The 21,889-nt window shown below is 42.4% G+C and overlaps 1 protein-coding gene across 1 annotated transcript in view; it reads left to right on the top strand.

Annotated features, from left to right (window-relative positions):
• Window positions 1-21,594, top strand: part of LOC132464971 (mucin-5AC-like) — a 32,299-nt gene extending 10,705 nt beyond the window's left edge. The window contains exons 21-35 of the mRNA XM_060061605.1: window positions 1,814-1,952; window positions 2,083-2,193; window positions 2,307-2,486; window positions 2,695-2,934; window positions 3,078-3,234; window positions 3,347-3,475; window positions 3,584-3,734; window positions 7,792-7,835; window positions 7,939-8,145; window positions 8,301-8,458; window positions 8,492-10,126; window positions 15,098-15,725; window positions 16,457-16,515; window positions 19,151-19,319; window positions 21,563-21,594. Of these exons, the coding sequence (XP_059917588.1) occupies window positions 1,814-1,952; window positions 2,083-2,193; window positions 2,307-2,486; window positions 2,695-2,934; window positions 3,078-3,234; window positions 3,347-3,475; window positions 3,584-3,734; window positions 7,792-7,835; window positions 7,939-8,145; window positions 8,301-8,458; window positions 8,492-10,126; window positions 15,098-15,725; window positions 16,457-16,515; window positions 19,151-19,319; window positions 21,563-21,594 (4,039 nt within the window). The remainder of the gene's footprint in view (window positions 1-1,813; window positions 1,953-2,082; window positions 2,194-2,306; window positions 2,487-2,694; window positions 2,935-3,077; window positions 3,235-3,346; window positions 3,476-3,583; window positions 3,735-7,791; window positions 7,836-7,938; window positions 8,146-8,300; window positions 8,459-8,491; window positions 10,127-15,097; window positions 15,726-16,456; window positions 16,516-19,150; window positions 19,320-21,562) is intronic.
• Window positions 21,595-21,889: the final 295 nt, after the last annotated feature.

Genomic DNA, 21,889 nt, shown 5'->3' with positions numbered 1-21,889 from the left:
AAATGTACCAATCAAACGCCACGTCACAAGGCATATGAGAAAATCTAATGATTCCATTGCTCTTGTGTGGGAGGTCACTTTCAAGCTGCACTTGCTGCCTCCCTCTGATTTTAATTCAACCATCGTGGTTAAAATGTCCTCATATTGATCAATGACAGAAGACATAGGCTACTGTAGACATGCATCATGCTGAGACCAGCAGGTGTCTGAGAATTTCTGCCGGCGTTTTTTGTTGCGATTGTTTGCATTAAGCACTGTAGACGCTTTGGTGAGGCTGTGATGAAGTTCACTATTTATTGGACCCTGTTTAGACAGTAACGAACTTCACTGACCATAGTTATCGTGTTTGTAGTCTACACTCAGACGGGAACTCATTATTGCATGCGGGTGTCTTCATTCATAAAAAAAATTAAAACATTCGGGAGTATGCAATAATACAAATTATTCTAAAGAGGTCAGAGACTCCGTGCGCAGCCCCGCCTTCTCCAGTGAACCAAGAAAGCCCGCGCCGTGACGAACGGGGGATTTGACCCCCTCGGTTTTACACAGGAAACTTGAGATAAGAAGGTGAAATCACCGGGCGTGCCAAGCTTCGACCGAACCGGCTTGGCAGTGTAAAAAGACCTATAGCCTACTTCATCCTGCCCAACAACATGGGCAGGATCTAGACCAAGATCTCCTGACCGGGTCAGCAGCCGTGGGTCAATGCCTAGCCTCTGTGTTTGAATTCTGGAACGTTGCATTTTTAATGTCTACAAATATTCTAGACTAGAGAGTGCGCGCCAATCAATGAAACCTTATGCGGAATCAGATAAAGTCGGCTCCCTTTGCTGCGCAAAGCACGTTTCAGAAATCAGCACATTAAGATAAATGTAGTTGTCACACAAGCTACTTTTGATTTTTGTTAATATGGAATTATTTCAGGGGGGAAAAGAAAAAATGTACGCACACTGCATTCAGGATTAGGACTGATTGAACTGATGGGGAGATATTTTAACGCTTTTTAACCCAATTTTCCTGCGACATTCCTGCGTCTCCCCCTCCTACGGAGCCCATTTCAGTGCAGTCGTGAGTGCAATGAACGCGCATTCATGTTAAGAGGAGTTTCGGGAAACGCTCCAAAGAATTTTACGATGGATCGTACGAGCGTGGATCCATTGTTATCGGGAAACGGGGCTCTGCTCTGACTCCCTATAGACACTGTTAGAGTGCTATTACAACTGTTTTAAATACTTATATATAGAATATATAACTTTCTCTTTTGTGATCCACAATACTATACATTGTGTTATTTGAACTACTATTATTTATTTTAGCTACTATTAGCTGCTATTGAGAAACATTCTTGTGTGGCAAAAAGACAAAAGCCTCAAAACTCACCTGTTCAGAGTTCACCTAGACTTTGCATAGCCATTCAGTCCCTTCCGCCCACCATTGTATGTTGTACGTCATGGCAATTAATGTACGCACTTATTGTACGCACTTAATGTACGTTGTACTTATTCATAGTACTTAATTGTGTACCATCTGCAGTAGCTGCTATCACTGCTGTATACGGGGAATGGGTTAGCCTAGCAATAGTTAGTACTTGCACTTGGTTCTATGAACATCTTTACTGTTATGACAGTGATATATTGTTTAACTTTTTATGACAAATGTACTTATTGTAAGTCGCTTTGGATAAAAGAGTCTGCAAAATGCCCTAAATGTAAATGTACTGTGATGTTCTCAACCTCAAACCACCTGCTAAATTACACAATGTCAACGTTGGACCTTAATAAAATGTCGGCTTGTTCCTTCGTCCACATCACAGTGAGTGCAGAGCGAGAAAATGGGAATGCACGACCCATGAGTGTGACGGAATCTGTACCATCTACGGCGATGGACATTACATCAGCTTTGACGAGAAGAAATTCTCCTTCAACGGTGACTGTGGATACACCTTCGCGCAGGTACGGCGTGCATGCTTCCTCCTCAGTGATAGCGCTCAAACCACCAACAAACCATTGAGCCATCGTCAAATGGATGAGAAGCAGAGGAAGTTCATTAAACCTGTGAATGTCTTCTACGTTCTCCACGCAGGATTACTGTCATGGTGAAATGAGCAACGGGACGTTCCGGGTGGTCACGGAGAACATACCGTGTGCAAGCATCGACAGCACCTGCTCCATGGCCATCAAACTCTACCTTGGGGTATGAGGCGTCCACGTTGTCCACCGCAAGAGAATCCAATAAGATAACATCTGGGGCCGTATATGAACTTAAATGATCTATTCTGGTTGTTGTTGTTGTTGTTGTTTTTGCAGAACACTGAGATCTTGCTGTCTGATGAAAAGATTAAAGTTATAAAACAGAGCCATGAAGCAGAAATACCGTATCAGGTCCACAGCATTGGGATCTACCTGGTGATCGAGGCCAAGAATGGTCTCATTCTCATCTGGAACAAGAAGACCACGTTGATGATCAAGCTCAACCCCTCCTATAAGGTACATGAACAAATTGGCCATTTGTTGCTGTTGTTGCTGTTGCATTGGATCATGTAGATGATAAATAAACGCTGAATGCAAATACACTTTGGTGTACGCGTCATACAGGTTGGCTAGAGATATTGCCGATTTAACCTCCAATAGACATTACTTTCCTATATTTTAGCCTTTGCTTTCGATATTTACATTTTGTCATATTGCCTTCCAGGGACAACTATGTGGTCTTTGTGGGAATTATGATGGCAGTGTGAAGAACGATTTCACCACCAGAAATCATGAGGTGGTGGCGGAAGCTGTTCAGTTTGGAAATAGCTGGAAAGTGTCTCCTACTTGCCCCGACGTAGACGCTATAAAGAGGCCATGCCAGTTGTACTCCCACAGGCAGGCTTGGGCCCTGAAGCACTGCAGCATCATCGACAGTGAGGTCTTCGCTGCATGTCACTCACAGGTAATTTGTGACAAATAGAGTTGGATCAGTAAAAAAAGAATGTCCATCAAGACAAGGTATCTTAAATGTACAGTTTCAGCTAAATGATTACACAATACTATCCATAACTTATGAACTCCCTTTACAATTATTGTCCCACTCAGGTGGATCCCACAAACTATTATGACGCATGCGTGAAAGACACGTGTGCTTGCAACTCTGGAGGAGACTGTGAATGTTTCTGTTCAGCAGTGGAAGCATATGCAGCGGCCTGTAATAGGGCTGGGGCCTGTGTGAGATGGAGAACTCCCTCCATTTGTCGTGAGTCCTCCTGTTCCCAAACACAAAATGTGGCTATTTTAGCTTGCCAAGATGGGGATGAAATGCATCGAAATTAAAGACTTTTGAATTTCACATCTCTTTACCCGTCAAGCCCTCTTCTGTGATTTCTACAACCCCATTGGCGAATGTGAGTGGCACTACGAGCCGTGCGGTGACACATGCCTGAAGACATGCAAGAACCCCACAGCTACGTGCTCCAGTCAGATCCCTGCAATGGAAGGTAAGCCAAGCCACAACGGCCCATAACAACTGTCAAGTAATACATTCGCTGTCAATAACACGTTGTGTAGTCCTCTTTACACACACGTCTTTTGTTCGACTTTCTCAGGCTGCTATCCGAGGTGCCCTCCTGATCAGCCGTACTTGGAAGAGAGGACCATGAAGTGTGTGTCCAATCAGCAGTGTGGTTGCTATGACAACAACGACAAACATTACGAGGAAGGAGATACCATGCCCTCGGAGGGGAATTGTAAAACATGGTAAGATATTTGAATTACCATCGGTTGGGAAATGAGTCCGACACATTATCGGCCCTATCTTGCACCCAGCGCAATTTACTTTCTACACAACGCATGTATCATTGCTAGTTTGCACCCGGCGTTAAGCAGATTTCCCCCGCAGCAAACTCGCGCCACTACACTTGCGCCCTTGAGATGCATTTCGGCGAAAAGCAGAGGCGTGTTCCGGGGCAAATGATACATGGTGCTATCTTACTGATCGATAAAGCAATTGCACTACTGACCGCTAAATACCTGGTCTAAGTGCATGAGCGGATAGCGCAGTTGGTGTTGCTACTTTGACGTACCATGGCGGTCGGAACCGCAACATAAGCTTAAACACTGATGGAAAACTAATTTGATCCTTTGTTGTGTGGTGGTCTTGTGCTAGGTATGACTCAAGAGAGTGGTAAATGTTCAACACGTGGTTTTAACAGAGACACAAGGTAAACGGGCTTGCGTTCTGGAGGTGGTTCATGAAGCATCTGCCGAACATAGGTAAACAAACAGTTATATTGAAAGTGGGCGGAACGGTATTTAGGCCACGCCTACATGTTCTAATTTACTCTGGTAAACCTTTGGTCTGTCTTGGCTTAAACGGAAATGGCAAAGTGGCCATGTTTGTAGCTTTACACAGCACAAACATGCAAACGATTAGCCTAATTTAAATATTATGATTATGATGTCGATTGAGGAAAAAAAAATCCATAGGGGCTGCATGAATGAACACTGTAAAACTCCAAGCACACATTTCACAAGAGAATTAAGGGCTTTCTTAAAAGAGTACAGATCTGAAAATTGCACTATTAATGGTATCCACCTAATGATAGCCGTATAGTAGTTATACAATAACAAAATGGTCATACAGGCAAAATGGGTTGAGGCTGTGGACGTTTGGCTTTTCTATGAAATTGTGGGAAAAGTAAACATTTTTAGAGCAGAAGACCAGGGTGAAAAAGATGCATCTGATTTTAGAGATTAATATGATGAAAGAATTTTGAGTCCAGGTCCATCTCGTAAGGAGAATTAAGGCTAGTTCATATTTTTTTTAAATAGTGCCATCTTTGGGTGCAGTACCACAATTTAGGTTTATTAGTAGTGGGGTATTGGTACCCACCTAATAATAAGTCTTGTTTTTTTATACAATAACAAAATGGTCATCGAAGAAAAATGGGTTTACTGCTCCAACTTCATTGGCCAATATTTCTCAAATAGAACTAAGTAAAACAAATTCTGTTGAACGTTTTTTGTGAGGCTTGGTCTAAAGATTCTATGTGGCGATTTTGGTGAATTTTTATTATTTTTGTAGCCTGTGAATCTTTTTATCATGTTTAGCTTTAATATGAAATTGTGGGAAAGTATACATTTTTAGGGCAAAATTTTATAAATGCGTCTGATCCTAGAGATTAATATTCTGAAAGGATTTTGAGTTCAGGTTCATGATTTTTTACAATAGCGCCACCTTTGGGTGCATTACCACAAATGTGGGTTTATGGGTACAGGGGGTTATTGGTAACCATACCTGAAAATTTCAAGTGTTTTCGACTTACGGTTTAGGCTGCAGTATGACTTTTACAGAATTTGAGAAAAAAACAAAAACGTTACAGAAACAATAAGGGCCAAGCAGCTTCGCTGCTCGGACCCCTCATAATAATCATAATAATAATAACAATAATAAACTTGAGCAAAGTAGGCTATGTCCCAGCCTTCCAAAACAAAATCTTGTTTTAGGGTAATTTATAACGTTGGTTAAATTATTTGGGAAAGAACAGCTGATGCAGCGGTAAGAAGTTGTACTTTTAAAACAATGCATCTGCAAACACAGTACAGCAAACACATATTTTCTTAACACAGACATCGTGTACAAGCCCATAACTTTTAGGATTGATTTGATCGTGAGAAAACAAAGTTTCACCGGGAGTAAGTGTTTAAAAGAATGAATGAATGCTGGTAGGCCTAATGCTTGGCGCGTGTGTGCACCCATCTGTTTAAACACACGCAAACTAAACACGTAACGCATAATACAGTCCATAGCTATGTATATTAACTGGGGGACGCATGTATATTATGAACACAAGTCGATAACGATAATGTATACAATATTGGAAAGAAACAATGTTTGCTAATGTCGTGCCACATATCATTAAATAGACCCACAGTTGCGGCCACAGGTCTGCATATCATTTATGTGTTAAGTTCACTTTGCCGAAATGTACATAACGTAGGGCTGGGCGATATGGGCCAAAATAAATATCTCGATATTTTTTTACTATATCTCGATACACGATATATATCTCGATATATTTTGAATCTCCTCAAGAGCACATCATAAATGCTCGATTCAACCATGTCTGGCATAATGTTACGCCAGTAATAATTCTAGTATTCCTGAAATATAAGTCTGCATGTAGATTACATGAAACAACATATTGTTTAAACTCATTAGTGCTTTGTATTGGAACAATTTAGAACTTGCACATAAGAAAAGGAAAATCACAGCAAGTTAGATTTACCAACACAGCATTTATTCAAACCGTTAATTATTTATTAACTGTTTGCATAATAATTATTATATATACACTGCCAGACGACGGCTCCAATGCTATTCTTTTTCAAAACCAAATCCTCAGTTTCCATCCTTTTTTCTCTCTCTCGCTGTTCTCACTCACCGGTCGGAGGTACACACACCTACAGCAGCGCGCCGTCCAGACTACGTCACACACGCGCGTCCATGAGAATCTCGCGGACTCGCAACCGGCGGGGGGAGTGAGTGTGTTTGTGCCATTGCATGTCTTTACCTTTTGTGGAAGAGGGAGAGACGTCGGAGGCGCACAGAGCTTTTGGCCGTGATATTATACAATTATATTATATTATATACTATTATATATAGAGCTCTGGGAGTCGCAAACGGCAACAATCACTTTCTCCTCCATGCTGCAGTTCACCCCGGACTGCACTGCACTGAGTTTGACGGTTGAACGCTGATTGGCTGTTTACGTTACACATGTCACTCAGTGGCCACGCTGTTGAACGCTGATTGGCTGTCATCACGAGAAATTAAAATACATTTCAACTCGAGCGAATTTGTCGCGCCACAAATCCTCGTGAACGCGCTCGCCTGTGCACGGCGAAAGTGTGGCGCGACAAATCAAAACTTGTTGCCGGTTTTCTCTCGCGAAGAATTCGCCCGATACGCGTCTACATTCACTTTATACGTGATTTTGTCGCCCCGTCGCGTTTGGTGTGAACGCACAATGAGTATGCCGGCGGCAGCAAAAAGAAACAGATTACGTGCCAATTTGTATTCGATGTTCGCGACAGGGGCATTTTATACATCCCCTGAAGAACATCTCGTGATACATCGCATATATTCGATATATCGCGCAGCCCTAACATAACGACTCAGTGTTTCTGAAGAAGACGCTATTCCATGTGTGAAATAGGCCTATTATTTGGCCTTAAACTGAGCCATTTTAAGTTTGGAATTCATGTGGTCATGCATCAGTCTCATCGGAGACTGCAAAAGTGCTGTCAAAATATCAACTCGTCAAGTTCAAATGCGCTGGCTGCTAAGGGGATGGGAGATGGAACTAACCCTTACACAGGTCAAAAACATGAGATTACTGATAATATTACTTATATAGTAATTGGTTTGTTGCACGTTACGCCCAAATCACACCTACGGGTTTCAGACCAACCGATTTTAGATTTAGGTAGGCCGCAACAGTCATTTATCCGCCGGTATAATAGCAACAGCCCCAGAGTTCCGCCCACAAAGCTACTTGCGTTTTGCGCGTCTCACTTGCGCTTCAGACTAGTAAAAAAGGGCCCAAAATATTCAAAAGGCAAATATATGAATATATTTTGAAATAAGAATACAGTAGTCATGCACGCTTTGCCTTGTTAATTCCGGAAGAATAATATATTCTTCATGTTTGTATTCTTAATATTGTACTGTATTAAAAATTACGCGAATAAATAACGAATATATCAAAAAAAAAATACTAATATTATTTCTGTAATTGCCTATCTTTTTCAGTCGGTGCTCATCAACACAGAGAACGTGCAAATATGACGTGCAAGGTCAGAATTACTTTAATATGCTATATTAATATGCATCAATGAGTTTCAATTGAACAACATCATTGACAACAGCAAGTAAAAAACAAATGTATATTTTTTGCAGCTTGCATCTGTATATACAATGGGAATAAGTACCATTATGGGGCAACAATATACAGCACACATGATGGCGATGGGGCCTGTTTTACTGCTGTGTGTGAAGAAGGTGGACACATCAACAGGACCTTAACAATTTGTCCGTTCACTACTCCTACTCCGACAACTACAACCCAGGAACCTACAACTACAATATTTACTTTTTCAACAGCTGGTAAGAATTAATTGGATATATTTTATCATTTTGTTCTTTCTCATGGTAATATTAAAAGCACGTGAGTTTTACGTAAAAAAAAACCTAAAAGATAAAGATGACTGTATTTTCATTTTGTATTGTACTTTAAGTTGCAAAATCTGATTCATTTTCAGGAGTGATCACCTTCACCACAACAGTGCCACCAACATATTCCACCCTAACAACAATAGAACAGTCTACCACCCCAACAACTACAGAACAGCCTACCACCCCAACAACTACAGAACAGTCTACCACCCCAACAACAACTACAGAACAGTCTACCCCCCCAACTACTACAGAACAGTCTACCACCCCAACAACTACAGAACAGTCTACCACCACCACAACAACTACAGAACAGTCTACCACCCCAACTACTACAGAACAGTCTACCACCCCAACAACAACTACAGAACAGTCTACCACCACAAAAACAACTACGATACTGCCTACCACCCCAAGAACTACAGAACAGTCTACCACCCCAACAACTACAGAACAGTCTACCACCACAACAACAACTACAGAGCAGTCTACCACCCCAACAACCACAGAACAGTCTACCACCCCAACAACTACAGAACAGTCTACCACTTCAACAACAACAACAGAACAGCCTACCACCATAACAACAACAACAGAACAGCCTACGACCCCAACAACAACAGAACAGTCTACCACAGCATCAACAACAGAACAGCCACATATCAGCACTAGAACCAGTCAAGGACCAACCACCATCCCAACAACTACGGAACAGTCAACCACCCCAACAACTACGGAACAGTCCACCACCCTAACAACTACTGAACAGTCTACCACTCAAGTCAAAACAACGACCACATCGTTGACAACTACTCCTTATGTCTGCCTGGTTTGTAATTGGACAGCTTGGAATAATAATCACTACCCTGATAACAATGGAGATAACGAAACCATTGAATCAATACCACAGATAGACTTGAGCAGATGCAATTCATCTTTAGAAATACAATGCAGGGCGTCACAGTATAAGGATGTTTCTTTGGAGGCACTAGGACAAAGGGTGACATGTGACACAACAGTTGGTCTAGTTTGCCAAGCCAAGGACCAAAAACCTCCCCATTGTCACGATTATGAGATACGAGTTAAATGTTGTGAGGACCAATGTGAACAGCCTACCACCACAGCAACTACAGAACAGCCTACCACCCCAACAACTACAGAACAGTCTACCACCCCAACAACAACTACAGAACAATCTACCCCCCCAACAACTACAGAACAGTCTACCACCCCAACAACTACAGAACAGTCTACCACCACCACAACAACTACAGAACAGTCTACCACCCCAACTACTACAGAACAGTCTACCACCCCAACAACAACTACAGAACAGTCTACCACCACAAAAACAACTACGATACTGCCTACCACCCCAAGAACTACAGAACAGTCTACCACCCCAACAACTACGGAACAGTCTACCAGCACAACAACAACTACAGAGCAGTCTACCACCCCAACAACCACAGAACAGTCTACCACCCCAACAACTACAGAACAGTCACCCACCCCAACAACTACGGAACAGTCAACCACTACAACAACAACAGAACAGCCTACCACCACAACAACAACAACAGAACAGCCTACGACCCCAACAACAACAGAACAGTCTACCACAGCATCAACAACAGAACAGCCACATATCAGCACTAGAACCAGTCAAGGACCATCCACCATCCCAACAACTACGGAACAGTCTACCACCCCAACAACACCTACAGAACAGTCTACCCCTCCAACAACTACAGAACAGTCTACCACCCCAACAACTACAGAACAGTCTACCACCCCAACTACTACAGAACAGTCTACCACCACCACAACAACTACAGAACAGTCTACCACCCCAACAACAACTACAGAACAGCCTACCACCCCAACTACTACAGAACAGTCTACGACCCCAACAACAACTACAGAACAGTCTACCACCACAAAAACAACTACGATACTGCCTACCACCCCAAGAACTACAGAACAGTCTACCACCCCAACAACTACAGAACAGTCTACCACCACAACAACAACTACAGAGCAGTCTACCACCCCAACAACCACAGAACAGTCTACCACCCCAACAACTACAGAACAGTCTACCACTTCAACAACAACAACAGAACAGCCTACCACCATAACAACAACAACAGAACAGCCTACGACCCCAACAACAACAGAACAGTCTACCACAGCATCAACAACAGAACAGCCACATATCAGCACTAGAACCAGTCAAGGACCAACCACCATCCCAACAACTACGGAACAGTCAACCACACCAACAACTACGGAACAGTCCACCACCCTAACAACTACTGAACAGTCTACCACTCAAGTCAAAACAACGACCACATCGTTGACAACTACTCCTTATGTCTGCCTGGTTTGTAATTGGACAGCTTGGAATAATAATCACTACCCTGATAACAATGGAGATAACGAAACCATTGAATCAATACCACAGATAGACTTGAGCAGATGCAATTCATCTTTAGAAATACAATGCAGGGCGTCACAGTATAAGGATGTTTCTTTGGAGGCACTAGGACAAAGGGTGACATGTGACACAACAGTTGGTCTAGTTTGCCAAGCCAAGGACCAAAAACCTCCCCATTGTCACGATTATGAGATACGAGTTAAATGTTGTGAGGACCAATGTGAACAGCCTACCACCACAGCAACTACAGAACAGCCTACCACCCCAACAACTACAGAACAGTCTACCACCCCAACAACAACTACAGAACAGTCTACCCCCCCAACAACTACAGAACAGTCTACCACCCCAACAACTACAGAACAGTCTACCACCACCACAACAACTACAGAACAGTCTACCACCCCAACTACTACAGAACAGTCTACCACCCCAACAACAACTACAGAACAGTCTACCACCACAAAAACAACTACGATACTGCCTACCACCCCAAGAACTACAGAACAGTCTACCACCCCAACAACTACAGAACAGTCTACCACCACAACAACAACTACAGAGCAGTCTACCACCCCAACAACCACAGAACAGTCTACCACCCCAACAACTACAGAACAGTCTACCACAGCATCAACAACAGAACAGCCACATATCAGCACTAGAACCAGTCAAGGACCAACCACCATCCCAACAACTACGGAACAGTCAACCACCCCAACAACTACAGAACAGTCTACCACCCCAACAACAACTACGGAACAGTCTACCACCCCAACTACTACAGAACAGTCTACCACCCCAACAACAACTACAGAACAGTCTACCACCACAACAACAACTACGATACTGCCTACCACCCCAACAACTACAGAACAGCCTACCACCCCAACAACAACTACAGAACAGTCTACCACCACAACAACAACTACGATACTGCCTACCACCCCAACAACTACAGAACAGCCTACCACCCCAACAACTACAGAACAGTCTACCACCCCAACAACAACTACAGAACAGTCTACCCCTCCAACAACTACAGAACAGTCTACCACCCCAACTACTACAGAACAGTCTACCACCCCAACAACTACAGAACAGTCTACCACCACCACAACAACTACAGAACAGTCTACCACCCCAACTACTACAGAACAGTCTACCACCCCAACAACAACTACAGAACAGTCTACCACCACAAAAACAACTACGATACTGCCTACCACCCCAAGAACTACAGAACAGTCTACCACCCCAACAACTACAGAACAGTCTACCACCCCAACAACTACAGAACAGTCTACCACAACAACAACAGAACAGCCTACCACCATAACAACAACAACAGAACAGCCTACGACCCCAACAACAACAGAACAGTCTACCACAGCATCAACAACAGAACAGCCACATATCAGCACTAGAACCAGTCAAGGACCAACCACCATCCCAACAACTACGGAACAGTCAACCACCCCAACAACTACGGAACAGTCCACCACCCTAACAACTACTGAACAGTCTACCACTCAAGTCAAAACAACGACCACATCGTTGACAACTACTCCTTATGTCTGCCTGGTTTGTAATTGGACAGCTTGGAATAATAATCACTACCCTGATAACAATGGAGATAACGAAACCATTGAATCAATACCACAGATAGACTTGAGCAGATGCAATTCATCTTTAGAAATACAATGCAGGGCGTCACAGTATAAGGATGTTTCTTTGGAGGCACTAGGACAAAGGGTGACATGTGACACAACAGTTGGTCTAGTTTGCCAAGCCAAGGACCAAAAACCTCCCCATTGTCACGATTATGAGATACGAGTTAAATGTTGTGAGGACCAATGTGAACAGCCTACCACCACAGCAACTACAGAACAGCCTACCACCCCAACAACTACAGAACAGTCTACCACCCCAACAACAACTACAGAACAGTCTACCCCCCCAACAACTACAGAACAGTCTACCACCCCAACAACTACAGAACAGTCTACCACCACCACAACAACTACAGAACAGTCTACCACCCCAACTACTACAGAACAGTCTACCACCCCAACAACAACTACAGAACAGTCTACCACCACAAAAACAACTACGATACTGCCTACCACCCCAAGAACTACAGAACAGTCTACCACCCCAACAACTACAGAACAGTCTACCACCACAACAACAACTACAGAGCAGTCTACCACCCCAACAACCACAGAACAGTATACCACCCCAACAACTACAGAACAGTCTACCACTTCAACAACAACAACAGAACAGCCTACCACCATAACAACAACAACAGAACAGCCTACGACCCCAACAACAACAGAACAGTCTACCACAGCATCAACAACAGAACAGCCACATATCAGCACTAGAACCAGTCAAGGACCAACCACCATCCCAACAACTACGGAACAGTCAACCACCCCAACAACTACGGAACAGTCTACCACCCCAACTACTACAGAACAGTCTACCACCCCAACAACAACTACAGAACAGTCTACCACCACAACAACAACTACGATACTGCCTACCACCCCAACAACTACAGAACAGCCTACCACCCCAACAACTACAGAACAGTCTACCACCCCAACAACAACTACAGAACAGTCTACCCCCCCAACTACTACAGAACAGTCTACCACCCCAACAACTACAGAACAGTCTACCACCACCACAACAACTACAGAACAGTCTACCACCACCACAACAACTACAGAACAGTCTACCACCCCAACTACTACAGAACAGTCTACCACCACAAAAACAACTACGATACTGCCTACCACCCCAAGAACTACAGAACAGTCTACCACCCCAACAACTACAGAACAGTCTACCACCCCAACAACTACAGAACAGTCTACCACAACAACAACAGAACAGCCTACCACCATAACAACAACAACAGAACAGCCTACGACCCCAACAACAACAGAACAGTCTACCACAGCATCAACAACAGAACAGCCACATATCAGCACTAGAACCAGTCAAGGACCAACCACCATCCCAACAACTACGGAACAGTCAACCACCCCAACAACTACGGAACAGTCCACCACCCTAACAACTACTGAACAGTCTACCACTCAAGTCAAAACAACGACCACATCGTTGACAACTACTCCTTATGTCTGCCTGGTTTGTAATTGGACAGCTTGGAATAATAATCACTACCCTGATAACAATGGAGATAACGAAACCATTGAATCAATACCACAGATAGACTTGAGCAGATGCAATTCATCTTTAGAAATACAATGCAGGGCGTCACAGTATAAGGATGTTTCTTTGGAGGCACTAGGACAAAGGGTGACATGTGACACAACAGTTGGTCTAGTTTGCCAAGCCAAGGACCAAAAACCTCCCCATTGTCACGATTATGAGATACGAGTTAAATGTTGTGAGGACCAATGTGAACAGCCTACCACCACAGCAACTACAGAACAGCCTACCACCCCAACAACTACAGAACAGTCTACCACCCCAACAACAACTACAGAACAGTCTACCCCCCCAACAACTACAGAACAGTCTACCACCCCAACAACTACAGAACAGTCTACCACCACCACAACAACTACAGAACAGTCTACCACCCCAACTACTACAGAACAGTCTACCACCCCAACAACAACTACAGAACAGTCTACCACCACAAAAACAACTACGATACTGCCTACCACCCCAAGAACTACAGAACAGTCTACCACCCCAACAACTACAGAACAGTCTACCACCCCAACAACAACTACAGAGCAGTCTACCACCCCAACAACAACAGAACAGCCTACCACCATAACAACAACAACAGAACAGCCTACGACCCCAACAACAACAGAACAGTCTACCACAGCATCAACAACAGAACAGCCACATATCAGCACTAGAACCAGTCAAGGACCAACCACCATCCCAACAACTACGGAACAGTCCACCACCCCAACAACTACGGAACAGTCTACCACCCCAACAACAACTACAGAACAGTCTACCACCACAACAACTACAGAACAGTCTACCACCCCAACAACAACTACAGAACAGTCTACCACCACAACAACAACTACGATACTGCCTACCACCCCAACAACTACAGAACAGCCTACCACCCCAACAACTACAGAACAGTCTACCACCACAACAACAACTACGATACTGCCTACCACCCCAACAACTACAGAACAGCCTACCACCCCAACAACTACAGAACAGTCTACCACCACAACAACAACTACAGAACAGTCTACCACCCCAACAACAACTACAGAACAGTCTACCCCCCCAACTACTACAGAACAGTCTACCACCTCAACAACTACAGAACAGTCTACCACCACAACAACAACTACAGAACAGTCTACCACCACCACAACAACTACAGAACAGTCTACCACCCCACCTACTACAGAACAGTCTACCACCCCAACAACAACTACAGAGGAGTCTACCACCACAAAAACAACTACGATACTGCCTACCACCCCAAGAACTACAGAACAGTCTACCACCCCAACAACTACAGAACAGTCTACCACCACCACAACAACAACTACAGAGCAGTCTACCACCCCAACAACCACAGAACAGTCTACCACCCCAACAACTACAGAACAGTCTACCACTTCAACAACAACAACAGAACAGCCTACCACCATAACAACAACAACAACAGAACAGCCTACGACCCCAACAACCACAGAACAGTCTACCCCCCCAACAACTACAGAACAGTCTACCACTTCAACAACAACAACAACAGAACAGCCTACCACCATAACAACAACAACAGAACAGCCTACGACCCCAACAACAACAGAACAGTCTACCACAGCATCAACAACAGAACAGCCACATATCAGCACTAGAACCAGTCAAGGACCAACCACCATCCCAACAACTACGGAACAGTCAACCACTACAATAACAACAGAACAGCCTACCACCGCAACAACAACAACAACAGAACAGCCTACGACCCCAACAACAACAGAACAGTTTACCACAGCATCAACAACAGAACGGCCACATATCAGCACTAGAACCAGTCAAGGACCATCCACCACCCCAACAACTACGGAACAGTCTACCACCCCAACGACAACTACAGAACAGTCTACCACCCAAACAACTACAGAACAGTCTACCACCACAACAACAACTACAGAACAGTCTACTCCCCCAACAACTACAGAACAGTCTACCACCCCAACAACAACTACAGAACAGTCTACCACCACAACAACAACTACAGAACAGTCTACCACCCCAACTACTACAGAACAGTCTACCACCCCAACAACAACTACAGAACAGTCTACCACCACAACAACAACTACGATACTGCCTACCACCCCAACAACTACAGAACAGTCTACCAGCCCAACAACTACAGAACAGTCTACCACCACAACAACAACTACAGAGCAGTCTACCACCCCAACAACCACAGAACAGTCTACCACCACAACAACAACTACAGAACAGTCTACCACCCCAACAACTACAGAACAGCCTACCACCCCAACAACTACAGAACAGCCTACCACCACAACAACTTCAGAATCTGTAGTCACAGGTCCAGAATCTACAACGACTTTTTTCTCTGTTAGTACGCAGGGTTTACTAACATGTTTTTGCAAGTACATGAATCAATCTTTCCCTCCTGGTAAGAAATATTGTTTAAATTAAATGCAAAGCCTTTTATCTTTCTTGGTTTCTCAGTCATTATCCTGTTGTGTTTGTGTAACGCAATGTGTTTGTATATCCTAATGTTAGATACTTACATCTACAATAAGACCGATGGAAGCGGTTGGTGCTTCACGTCCTTCTGCAATGTGACATGTCATGTTGAGAAGCATGCCACGCTATGTATTTCCACCACTCCTCCTCCTCCTCCAACCACAACCAGTCCTTCTCCTTCAGCCACAACCAGCCAGAGCACCACTGAAGAAAATACCTCATTTACAACGCCTCCTCCGAAGAACTGTGACTTTCTTACACCTCCCAGAAAGGTAAGGTCATGGAATCTAAATCAAATTGAAGGAATATTAATTCACCAACATACGTTAACTAATGACATTTATGGAAAATATACAGCATTTCCTGACATAATTTAAGACACAATTACTGTTGACCAATCCCGGTTCATATTGATGAAGTTAAAGTCTCATGTTCTCCTTAACAGCATGGGGAGTCCTGGAGGTCTGAAAAAAACTGTTACACTGATACATGTAAAATTGGACAAATACAACGTGTACACGTAGACTGTCCGCCCGCCGTTAGACCTGTGTGCGTAAACGGCTACCAACCAAAGAAGATTTACGACCACAGTGGCTGTTGTTTCCAATATCATTGCAAATGTAAGTTTAAAATATCATAGCAGCTCAAAGAGTATATTTTATTTTGCTTTGTTTTTGATGTAATTCTCGTTGCATTGTCTTTTTCACAGGTGAATGCTTGGGCTGGGGTGATCCTCATTACATCACATTTGATGGGAAATATTACAGTTTTCAGGAAAACTGCACATATGTTTTGGTGAAGGAAATTGTTCCGCGTCACAATTTTACCATAGTTGTCGACAATGAAAATTGTGGTACCAATACTCGAATGGCAACTTGTACTCACTCAATGACTGTGTTTTACAAAACGTACGAGATCGTCCTCACACAGGAGAGGTCCCAAAAGACTGTGAACATGGTAATAAGGCTAATATTAATATTGAGATCATTATCATAACTATTAAAAATATCTGATCCCTATGCATAAATTTGTTATTGTTATGATTTATGGAGTGTTGAAATGATTGATGGATTTTTCGTCTTCAAGGTACATCTGAATGGAAGACAAGTATTCCCACCTTTTTCAAACAATGACTTTGACATCAGAAGCACTGTTATCCAAATTACAGTGGAAATACCAGAGATTGAGGCGATTGTGTGGTTCAAAGGGCTGTCTTTCTCCGTTGACCTGCCCTATTCTCACTTCCACAACAATACAGAGGGGCAGTGCGGTGAGATGACAACTGCCTGGTCCTTTGATTCATATTATTGTAAAATAAACTTTCAAAGGAATGACACTAATATCTGCATTTGTTTTTCAGGTACCTGTGACAATGACCAAACAAATGATTGCAGACTTAGGAATGGCGAGACTCATCCCTCGTGTTATGAGATGGCTGCGGATTGGAAAATAGAAGACAATAATAAACCGTATTGTAATGTCCCACCGACCCTCAACCCAACCACTCCAACACCTACACCTACTTGGTCAACTTCTACTACTTTGTCAAACAATTGCCCATCTGTGTTATGTGAAATTATCAAGAGCAGGTAATAAAAACACTGTAAATTATATTTTGAAGCATAATTATTTTTTGGAAAATAAACATTTACCCTTTTGAAATGGGTTCATAACATAATTCATAACAATGCTATTGTTTTTTTCCTTTTTCAATTAAGCATCTTTGAGGAGTGCCATAAATTATTGTCCCCAAATCCTTTCTACCTTGCCTGTCAATATGATGTTTGCCATACGAAAGTTGAAGGCGGCTGCGCTAGTTTGGAGATGTACGCAGAATTGTGTGCATCAGAAATGGTCTGCATAGACTGGAGACCTTCTACAAGTGGAATGTGTGGTATGAGGATTTGTTTAAGTTATTAACGCTGTGTGCACTGGAAGCCTTTCTGCTGAATTACATTGAAACTAACCATTTCTTTTAACTCCCTCTGTTATGGTAGAATATCCATGTTCAGCCAATAAGGTCTACAACGCATGTGGTCCAGCTATTTTCCCAACATGTGATTCAAGGTAAGGCCACATTCGCTAATCTAATTAGCAATTAACACTCCCAATGTTCAAATGTCTACACGATAAATAGTAAATGAATTATTTGCATTTGTTATTTGTATTTTTATGTAAAATGGTTGCATGTCATATTATGTATTACATTGAACTGTATTATGATTGCAGTGTCCAGCACAATCATGCCGTCCATTTCATATTCATAAAGAAAGCAATATTAACATATTTTCAGCTAAATATGTATATATTTTCTTCTATCACAGATACAATCAGAAATTTGTGGATCGATGCAAAGGAGACCCCAGTCTTGTCGATCCCAGTTGTAATATTCCCACAGAGGGGTGCTTCTGTCCCGAAGGGACCACCCATTATGGAACAAACTCTGAGGCCTGTGTGGTATCCTGTGAGAAAAAATTAATATAAAGTTGAACTATCAGAAATAACGATGTTAAGTTCACCTAACCTCACTCATGTTAATTCAAGATAAGTGACGTTTCTTCCCTTTTGTTTTCCAAGGTTGTTCCGGGCCCGATGGCCAACCCAAAAAGGTACAAATTAAATAAAAGATTTATCCTAAAGCCTTATTTAGATGAAATGGTGAAATTATTAGGTATTGAGATTATATGCGTCTCTCTACTCTTTGCACATTCATAATTGTCTGTCCCACAGCTTGGAGAGAAGTGGCAAACTGGTTGCCAGGAGTGTGTCTGTAGTCAGAACACCTATGAGGTTCAGTGTGTCAACATCACTTGTGAGGTGCAAGAGCCTGTGCCCTGCGACCAGCCGGGGGAGGAGCTTGTGACGATCAGTGTGGACTGCTGTGACGTGTTCGAGTGTCGTGAGTGGTCCATTCAAAGCTATTTCCTGCCGCTATGGATGCATAGAGATTAATGGTGTGATCCAGATGCCTCGGACACAAAGGCCCCACTTGGTCGAGCCCCCTCGGAATTCTCAGAGTATACCGAGTTCAGTGATGACTCTCTCAACAAAAATGGCTGCGCACCTAAAGAGATTTATTTTCTTTGTATTTGTACTACGTTGGTCATTATCGTCGATTTTAAATGTTCTCACACACCTGATTACATTGCTACTGTATTTCGGTCACCAATTTATGCATTGCACGGTCTTGCTGTGCGTTTGCTTTTCGAGCTGGTTTGCTAAAGAGGCTAATGTAGCTAACAATAAAGAACAACTAGCCAATGTCACGACACAACCACAAAGACGAACTATACGCTATAAAGGCCGTAAATCCAGATGCCTCGGACACCAGCCTTTCGAACAAACAACACAACTTTACATTGTCTTGCACGCACAGCAAGACCGTGCAATGCATAAATTGGTGACCGAAATAAAGTAGCAATGTAATCAGGTGTGTGAGAACGTTTAAAATCGACATTTAAATGACCAACGTGGTACAAATACAAAGAAAATAAATCTATTTACGGGCGCAGCCATTTTTGTTGAGAGCGTCATAACTGAATCGGTAGAATTTCGAGGGGGCTCAACCAAAAGGGGACGTGCCTCTGTGAAATGCCGCAAGAAAGCTGGGAGAGTCCCCAATTTCCAACTCGGAAGGCTGGTGTCTGAGGCATCTAGATCACACCATAAGTACACAGTACTCGATTGTAAATAAAACAAATGTTTTGATCATATGAGTAAGCTAAACGCACATAGGGACCATTATTTCCGTATCATCCAAGATACCTCATTGAAAGTCATCATTTTACACTTTTCACTTACACTGATGAGTTCATCCCGGAACAGTCAACCTGATCAAAATTGTCTTTCTGTCTGTCTGTATTGTACGTCCGTCCCAACAGGTTGTAATGTGAAACTCTGTGTGATGCCAACTCTCCATTGTGCGCTTGGATTTGTGCCTGTGATGAGTTCATTCAATGAAACATGCTGCCCCAATTATAATTGTGGTAAGATTGTTTTATGAGGTCATTTTCTTGAGAAATGTCATGATATGATACATGACTAATTCTCCATTGTTATTACATCATCATAAATTACATTTACAAGAAGACCTTTTGACAACATGAATATGTTTTAATTATTATTTCTTTAGTACCCACACCAAACTGTGTCTACAATGACACATTGTACAAGGTAAGAATTTTCATTTTTAATTGAAGACAGATTAGACCTATGATTTAGTCCCTTTGCATATATAACAGCAATCTTAGTCAGCAATTAATTATCTTGGTAAATCACCCATGAGCAAGTTGGATGGTATTATGTCTGTTTGAGCGTGACTTTTTATTAACATCGCTACATTTATCCGATTTATGCATTATGCGGTCCAATATATTATATAGGTCAGTGACGCTGCCTCCTGCTTTCTAGTAAAAACAATAGAGAAATAACCATAATTTCACAGCCAGGCGCTGCATTCTTCAAATCCCCGTGTGAGCACTGCTACTGTCAAGACGCTATTGATCCAACCAGCAAGCTGAAAGCCGTAGCCTGCTCCACAACTGATTGCGACCTTCAGTGTCCACTGGTAATATAAGTCTAATATTTGTATGATAAATATGCATACATCAGCATGAATGTTTTATAGCGATAAGACAAATCCTATTTCTTTTTTATGATCTTTTGTATAACCAATGCATGAATGAATCACGTACACATATCCATTGTCTCTCCTTTACTCTTTTTGAAACAGTAACTCAAATAATCACTATTGTAAATGCTTTACTATCTATAGTGTATTACATTAAATTCCTATCTATGACGACTGTATACAAATGGGGCTAGAGACAGCATCAGTAAATATTGATTTACCGATGCTTGGATTGGTATTTTATATATATATAACAACTATTTATTTGTTTATAATAATACAAATTGTTCTTTTTTTGTGTATTTTCATCAAAAAGGGGTCAGTTTATGAAAGTGTGGCAGACCAATGTTGTGGAACATGTAAAAGGACGAATTGTGTGGTTGAGCTTCCAGATAACTCCACTCAAATCGTAGCGGTAAGTTCAGCACGTACAAAATAGGGCTCCATGCTTCAAATCTTTAAACTTAAGCAATTGGATTGACACAATTCTTCCTGCTCTTTATCTTTCGTAGCCTTCCACAACCTGGTCACCTCCAGGCAATAACTGCACCAAGTATGAGTGTGTCCAGCCGGGGTTGAGCCTGATTGAGACAAACGTTCAGTGTGCTGACTTTGACCCAGAGAACTGCATTCCTGTGAGTATATGAAGTGTAATATCTTTCTATTTTAACAATATAAAACATACGTCAAACTTTTTCTCATGGATAATAATAATTACACACACACACACACACACACACACACACACACACACACACACACACACACACATATATATACATATATATATATATATATATATATATATATATATATATATATACTGAAATAGCATTACT

This window comes from Gadus macrocephalus, chromosome 9 (genome assembly GCF_031168955.1).
Source record: "Gadus macrocephalus chromosome 9, ASM3116895v1".
NCBI classification, from domain to species: domain Eukaryota; kingdom Metazoa; phylum Chordata; class Actinopteri; order Gadiformes; family Gadidae; genus Gadus; species Gadus macrocephalus.
This window is presented reverse-complemented; position numbering and strand designations above follow the sequence as displayed.